At 35.0% G+C, this 8,901-nt stretch overlaps 1 protein-coding gene across 1 annotated transcript; it reads right to left on the bottom strand.

The window, feature by feature from the left end:
- Positions 1-57: 57 nt before the first annotated feature.
- On the bottom strand, positions 58-1,778 carry LOC117319505 (acetylcholine receptor subunit beta-type acr-3-like). The gene has a single exon (XM_033874299.1). It carries the CDS (start codon positions 1,504-1,506, stop codon positions 502-504), a length of 1,005 nt encoding a protein of 334 aa, XP_033730190.1. The 5' UTR covers positions 1,507-1,778; the 3' UTR covers positions 58-501.
- Positions 1,779-8,901: the final 7,123 nt, after the last annotated feature.

Genomic DNA, 8,901 nt, shown 5'->3' with positions numbered 1-8,901 from the left:
AAATCGTAACAAGCATTGCGATACATGAATTTGTTTTGACGACATCTTAAGTTTGTGATTTATATTACGAAATATGCGGGTTTTTTTACTATGAACATCTGTTTTGTTTACTACATACTATTGGCTGACTGAAATACCTTCCCTCTAGAAAAAGTCAGAAAAAGAGATTATAAAACAACAATCATATCGAAAATACATCCTAAAATAAACGTCTTTGGAATTCCTCGATATACGTTATATTAACTCAAATCATGATTTATAAATTTAAACAGGGTTTGTAACGCACGTAATTTGTTTTCAGAGATAATTCAGAAAATGTTTCCACCATATATAACACTTTAGATGTAGTAACAGGATACATAGCCATATATTAAATATAAGTTCAACGATCTTGAATATGAGTTCAGTCACAATAGAATATTTACAAAAGTCTACACCGTTCAGATGCGGTTATATTTTATACATTCTCTAAAAGTTCTGCTACTTGTGCGTACTAGGAATTTACGACATGGTAATTATAAGAAATATGATGAGAAGTATTGTGTTTATCAAAACAAATAACATGAAAAACAACAAGTTCAGATTGGATGCTACCGCTGTCCAATCTAAATCAACATCTCTTAGCGGCCGAGCAAAGGTACTTATGTCTTCGGATATGTCGACATCTGAACTGGGCAGTGCAATGGTACCGATAACCTGGGCTTTACTTTCATCTCCTTTGCCATTCTCCTTTGTGTATTTTTCTATAATAATGTGCGTGTCAGATGGCGACAGTTCAGGGAAAACTTTCCTTTTTTGTTGTTTTATAAGGAAATATATATTAACAAGTTTAATCCACCAACTATTTACAGGAACTTGTGTTGTTCTCGACGCTAGACGTAGAGTGATGCTTGACAAACAAGTCTCCAGACCCCCAACACAGAATTGGACGATCAGATAAACTGTCAAAATACACGTTTCAGTTGACGTCACAGGGAGGGACTCCTTCACTGGGCCAATGAATACAGCAAATGCCAGAAATATTGCGACCCCGAAGGAAGTGTTCTCTCCTGAATTGATAGGAATGATGAAAATGAAACAGTTCATGTATGACAAAAGTATGATAGGTATAAGAGTATGGACTATCTGATAAAAGGGCCGCCTTTTAACTTTTAAATCAAACTTCACAGAAGATAATTGTCCATTCTCACTTGTCTCCACTTGTATTGATGATCCGAGATATTCCCATTCTGTGTTTAATTCATCGGACGTTATCGTTATATGGTCTGCTGATGATATAAACTGTTGCTCAGCCTCTGATCTGAGCCACGCTATGATGTGAATAGTACATTTCTGTTCGTCGAATGGATATTTCTTTATGGTTATCATGCATGAAGTCTTCATGGCCGCGTCTGGCCACCATGCCATCAACCCGTCGGAAAAGATCTGAACGCTGGATATACTCTTAAGTATACCATTTCTATCATCATTCGAGTTAAAGACAGTCACGGAGGGTAGCCAGACCATCGAGGGACTCACCACAATATGTGAAACTGGATATTCACTCACATTCCATGCCAACAACTCATTCTTCCACGTCAACGAGAACCATCCTATTGTTAATAGTTCTTGGGTTTCTTCTGCTATTTCGTACGACGATATGAAAAATGAAACATCCACGATTACAGGAGAACTGGAGTTTGTTACAGGTCTCGCGTGTGTGTTGTAACCAGTGAAGAGATGTTCCAACAGTTCCGTCTCTTTGTTCGCAGCACTACACGTTATGTCTGAAATACACGACAGAACAAGCAGTACCAAAGACACGCTGATGCCTGTCTTAAAAGGCATCTTACTTCCAGCTGTTTTGTCCTGCTGTTTTACTGTGATCGTGGCTGTAAAACTTTCCCTACTGGAGAGAGACTACGTAATTTTGACTTGAAATAAGCCACCACTTTTACTCCAAAATAATCAATGTCTACTTCGGAGTATCAGTAAATATGTGTCCAGGTAATGGCCCTATTCATCGTACCATTAATACACTGATGTCCAGATATAGTGACGCAAATAAAGAAAGTTTTAATGACAGGTAAATACTATTGTAGTACCTGTCCACAGGTTTGTACAACAGTGTAAAAGATATGTTACTGTATCTAAGGTAGCAATATACAACGGTAATGATCTTGAATAAACAATTGTTTTCAAAATCTGTTGAATCAGTGAAGTTTAATAAACATTGTATAGAGAGAAAACAATGACCATCAACTTACGAAACATGTCTATATAAACATTTAATTACATAGTTAAAATACTCAAACAAAATGATGATCATATGGCGATTAGCAATGCCATTTAAAGTTCTTTCGATGAAAACTCGTCGAAATGTGTATGAACAATCGACTTTCGTGTTACCGCATTGTTCTGTTGATTTTCCCAAACATCAATTTATTGTTTCGTTCTACTTACACCATAACACTTATTTACGTAAAGCAGAAGCTTTCTTTACGTACGACATATTTCTTCATTACTTTCAGCATACTTTACTAACAACATAGTATTTCTTTAATCTTTATTTACTTTCAGCATAATTGTTTTTACTTACAGCATACTCTTTTTATGCTTACAGCATAATCTATTTTTTACTTACAGCATACTCTTTCTATACTTACAGCATAATCTATTTTTTACTAACAGCATACTCTTTCTATACTTACAGCATAATCTATTTTTTACTAACAGCATACTCTTTCTATACTTACAGCATAATCTATTTTTTAATTATAGCATACTCTTTCTTTATTTTCAGAATTATATTTCTTTACATACAGCATACTTTTTCTTTGCTTACAGCATAAACTTTCTTTTCTTAAAGCATACTCTTTCTTTAATCTTTCTTTACTAATGGCATAATGTCGCTTTTCTTATAGCAAAATCATTCTTTACTTACGATATAATCTGTAGATAAAACTATTTATGTAAAGACTTAATAGATTCACTTCGTGGAGTTACATACGGACAGACAACAGACATGGATGATGATATTAGTACACAGTTGTGTATTACACGGGATCATATTTTGTTAAACATATGACTGGGGCTCTTAGAAAATACAGCGAAAAAGAAATCGTGAAAAAGATGGAATTTCTGATCAACAACATCTTTGAGCTGTTGAGTTTGCTGACCAGATCTCCCAACAGACTTTTAGCATTTTCATGGGAACAAATTGTACCCTTTTGTTGGGCGGCTTGATTTTGTTTTCATACAAAGCAGAAAATATGGAAGAGCTTATCAGAACAGGTGGCCTTGCAAAGTCTTTCAATTTCAGGTATATTGACGATGTTTTAACTTTAGATAATATACACGTAGTTAACCATGTCGATCGGATATATCCTGTATAGGGTATGACTTAGGGTATGACGGGTGTCATCGATGGAGCAGAAGACGCTTTTTTCTTCCGGAGCACATTGTCTTATTCGCTCTGTACCTCTTTTAAAAGTCTCCATGGGAATCTATATCATCGATTTTGAATTTGTATTATGTTATTCGTTATTTTGTCAGTATTCGTTATTATGTCGGTATTCTTTGTAATTTTTCAGTGATACAATTATATGTGGAGAGCCTGACTTAATATTATATATTAGATTACTACAATAACTTAAGGATATAAGAGTTGTAAAAATAACAGTAAAAAAAAAAAAAAAAAAAAACAACAACAACAACAACAAAAACAAAGATGTTCCCTTTTATAGCCTTTTTTTATATTGATCTTTCTCTTCTGCATTTAAAGAAGATATTCCAAAAATACAACTAAACAATCATTTGAAAAGCGATATTAACGATAAAACATTAAATGAAATTAAAAAATTGATAATAATGAATAAATAACACACCAACAATTAACCAAATTAACATACCAATAACAGGTCTATAAATAACACGCTAACGGCACTACAAAGAATTTTATATTAGTTTTTTCAATGTCTCCATAATCTCATAAAGAGTTTCCCAAGGTCGTTATACCGGTATTTCAAATGGGCATGAGTGCAAATTTAGGGTGACAGTCCATTATTACAGGTCAAAAGAGAGGTCAAGATGGCTATATTAGGTCCATTATTTCACAAAAGTCATTATTTTTGTTGATATTGGATAGATTTAAGAATGATATACATATATAAATCCTGAACTGATATAAGCATTTCTATTGATCGTGATATGCAGTTAAGGCGATCCTCCGGGACTCCAGCAGCAGCGGGGGTTACCTTTATTGAAATTTATTAAACTTTGGGTCTTTGCACTTCCTCCATCCACATTTTAACATTAAAAACTATTTTGAGTTTATTTTGGTCGCTTATGATCACTGACGAGAACGTCGAAACATCTTATTGTATCCATAATATCATTGAAAGGTCCAAGAAGGACGAAACAGCTGTATGGTGTCCCTAACATCACTGACGAGTCGTAGAAGGAGGAAACAACTGTATGATGTCACTAACATCACTGACGAGTCGTAGAAGGAGGAAACAACTGTATGATGTCCTTAACATCACTGACGAGTCGTAGAAGGAGGAAACAACTGTATGATGTCACTAACATCACTGACAAGTCCTAGAAGGAGGAAATAGTTGTATGGTGTCCCTAGGATAACCGACGCTTCCCATAAGGAGTAAACAGCTACATGATGTCCCATACATTTCATGAATTCTGTAGCTAAAAAGTGTATTAATTCTGCTGATAATGTTGTGAACATTTCAGGAACTATTTTGTCGTGTTACAATGATTTAAAGATGAGAAAATGGATCAAATGGCCATAATAGCCGATGATGTACCGACTGTGCAACGGAAGTACAGTGTGTATCTTACAGCAGTATGCAAGAGGCAATCTGATTGCTCTGTAAACAATAACTATAATTGTCGACCAATAAAAGCCTACTTCCGTTCCACAGTCGATGTATCGTCAAGGGCTTGTTCGGTTTAATGCGGACGAACTGGTTCGTCTGTTTTTTAAATGAAATATTTCGGGCATATATCTTGACGGACCTGCAGATATTAAGGCTCATCTATATAGCATAATAATACGAATAAATATCTTTCAAAAATGCACAAAAATAGCCATGTAATATACCAAAATGTTTGTTTAGACGTGTAGTTTCTTGATATCAACACTAATTTGCTGTAGATGTTAACAGTTTCTTCTATATAGTTACTTTGTGGTGAAATAATTCAAAGTCACCCAAATAGCCAAGCCTGAAAAATAGCCAAGCTGTTATGTTCACAAGTGTCAATAGCACAGGGTAGGAGCATTTGTTTGACTGCACTTTAATTTATGTACGTATAAACAATTACTTTGTTTTGACCTTGAAATGCAAATAGTGGCTGTGAATAATATTACAAAAATATGGCTAAAGGGAGGCATTTGAACCAATAAAAATGCTCCTATACCATATATTTAGGACACCTGATCATAGTAAGAAGGACCCTTTTAAGATAAAACTAAACGGTTGAAGATTTTGTTTCTAATAGCAGTCCACTTGCCATGTTTAGAGTTCGTTATAGTGTATAATAAGAGCATTTTTTATGTTTAAAATACCTCCTTATATGCCATATTTGTGTGATATCATTCACGACCGCCATTTGCATTTCAAGGTCAAAATAAAAGCAGTGTTTAGACATATTATTAAGTGAAATCTGGTCAAACCAATGCTTCTATTTTGTGCTTTATATATTTGTGAGCAAAACGACATGGCTATTTTGGGCAATATATGCGATACAAATGACTTATTTAAGTCCCCCGAAGATATGCATTTTTATCGCATGATTTGCTAAAATTTACAAACAGTCTAATACATAAAATGTCAACAGCAAGTCCCAAGGTTTGCCATGATAAAGGCTTTTAAAATATCACTGTTTCGACTGGATTAGCTGTTTAGATGACCCTTAATGCAGTCATTGAAACAACAAAAAATTACCAGGTCCGCCCTAATTTCATAAACGAACTACTTTGTTTTGAACGGTGGTTACAATTTTTTTTTTTTTTTTTGAAAATCATTTACCATACCGGGATTTATTCCAACGAGAAATATAATTACTAGACCTTATTGGAATAGTCTTTCAATCGCTAGACATTTTTAGACGTTTTTTCGACCTTCCTGTATGTATCATTCGTAGAAATAATAGTTAACGAATGTAGTGTAGCTGTCCACAGAGAGGTAAGGAATGTTCTGTTTATTACGCTATATCAACCTCGGGTTTACTATAAAACCTAATATTTCATCGATGAAATTTATTTTTTTGGTAATAACACCTACACAAAAGTGAGTTTTCATTTTCACGACAGTTATTCATCAAGATAGCAAAGTTGATTATTTGATAATATTCTTATTTACACAAATGTGAACAGATATGAACAGAAAAAACGGGTAAGAGTGACAAATATAATAGGGTTATCCTGACACCACATTTTTTCTACCCATTGTTTACGGAACGCCGTATGTATCAGAGAGGACACATCTAACGACCGTACAGAAAGATCCGTGGTCTGAGCTTCCTATAGACACATCTCACAAGCGTACAGGAAGGTCCGTGGTCTGAGCTTCCTATAGACACATCTCACAAGCGTACAGGAAGGTCCGTGGTCTGAGCTTCGAGGGGACACATCTCACCACCGTACAGGAAGGTCCGTGGTCTGAGCTTCGAGGGGACACATCTCACCACCGTACAGGAAGGTCCGTGGTCTGAGCTTCGAGGGGACACATCTCACCACCGTACAGGAAGGTCCGTGGTCTGAACTTCAAGGGGACACATCTCACTACCGTACAGGAAGGTCCGTGATCTGAGCTTCGAGGGGACAGATCTCACCACCGTACAGGAAGGTCCGTGGTCTGAGCTTCAAGGGGACACATCTCACCACCGTACAGGAAGGTCCGGAGTCTGAGCTTCAAGGGGACACATCTCACAACCGTACAGAAAGGTCCGTGATCTGAGCTTTCTGGGGGTACATCTCACCACCGTACAGGAAGGTCTGTGGTCTGAGCTTCCTGTAAACGCATCTCGCCACCGTACAGAAAGGTCCGCGGTCTGAGCTTCCTATAGACACATCTCACAAGCGTACAGAAAGGTCTGTGGTCTGAGCTTCCTATAGACACATCTCACAAGCGTACAGAAAGGTCCGCGGTCTGAGCTTCCTATAGACACATCTCACAAGCGTACAGAAAGGTCCGCGGTCTGATCTTCCTGGGGGCACATCTCACCACGTACAGGAAAGTCCGCTGAACTGTGTGTATACCATAAAACAAACTGTGTGTGTATAGGATATACCATAAAATGAATTATGTGTTTAGGATATACATTAAATAAAGTGTGTGCATAGGATATACAATATAACGAATTATGTGCGGTCTGACCTTCCTGGGGGCACATCTCACCACGTACAGGAAATTCCGCTGAACTGTGTGTATACCATAAAACGAACTGTGTGTATACCATAAAACGAACTATGTGTTTAGGATATACATTAAACAAATTATGTGTATAAGATATATAATATAACGAATTATGTATATAGGATATACAATAAAACGAATTATGTGTATAGGATATACAATAAAACGAATTCTGTGTATAGGATATACAATAAACAAATTATGTGCATAGGATATACAATAAAACGAATTATGTGTATAGGATATACAATAAAACGAATTATGTGTATAGGATATACCATAAAACGAATTATGTGTATAGGATATACAATAAAACGAATTCTGTGTATAGGATATACAATAAACAAACTGTGTGTATAGGATACAGCGTAAAACGAATTATGTGTATAGGATATATAGCATAAAATGAATTGTGTGTATAAGATATACCATAAAACGAATTACATTGTATTTGTATAGTATATACCATTAAAGAAACTGTGTGTATAAGACACATTGTAAAACGAACTGTATGTATAGGATATATCATAAAACAAATTGTGTGTATAGGATAAACCATAAAACGAACTGTGTGTATAGGATATACCATAAAACGAGTTGTGTGTATAGGATATGCCATAAAACGAATTGTGTGTATAGGATATACCATAAAACGAATTGTGTGTATAGGATATGCCATAAAACAAATTGTGAGTAGAGGATATATGCAATAAAACAATTGTGAGTATAGGATACATGCAATAAAACAAATTGTGAGTATAGGATACATGCAATAAAACAAATTGTGAGTATAGGATATATAATTATACAAATTGTGAGTATAGGATATATGCAATAAAACAAATTGCGAGTATAGGATATATGATTATACAAATTGTGAGTATAGGATATATGCAATAAAACAAATTGTGAGTATAGGATATATGCAATAAAACAAATTGTGAGTATAGGATATATGATTATACAAATTGTGAGTATAGGATATATACAATAAAACGAATTATGTGTATAGGATACACCATCAAACGAATTATGTGTATAGGATACACCATCAAACGAATTGTGTGTATAGGATATACTATAAAACGAATTATGTGTATAGGATACACCATCAAACGAATTGTGTGTATAGGATACACCATCAAACGAATTGTGTGTATAGGATATACTATAAAACACATTGTGTGTATAGGATACACCACCAAACGAATTATGTGTATAGGATACACCATCAAACGAATTGTGTGTATAGGATATACTATAAAACACATTGTGTGTATAGGATATACTATAAAACACATTGTGTGTATAGGATATACTATAAAACACATTGTGTGTATAGGATACACCATCAAACGAATTGTGTGTATAGGATATATACCATCAGAGGAAGTGTAGGCATAATATCTATCATTATAATGAAATATCGACAAATAGAAATAGACAAGACAGTACAATTGCAATTGATTCAAATTTTAATTCCACA

The sequence above is a fragment of the Pecten maximus genome, unplaced genomic scaffold (genome assembly GCF_902652985.1).
Source record: "Pecten maximus unplaced genomic scaffold, xPecMax1.1, whole genome shotgun sequence".
Lineage (NCBI taxonomy): Eukaryota > Metazoa > Mollusca > Bivalvia > Pectinida > Pectinidae > Pecten > Pecten maximus.
Note: the sequence above shows the minus strand (reverse complement) of the source record. Positions and strands in the feature narration are given on the sequence as shown.

Coding starts and splice junctions, on each gene's coding strand:
- LOC117319505 (XM_033874299.1), bottom strand. CDS start 1,506: ATGGTCTGGCTACCCTCCGTGACTGTCTTTAACTCGAATGATGATAGA.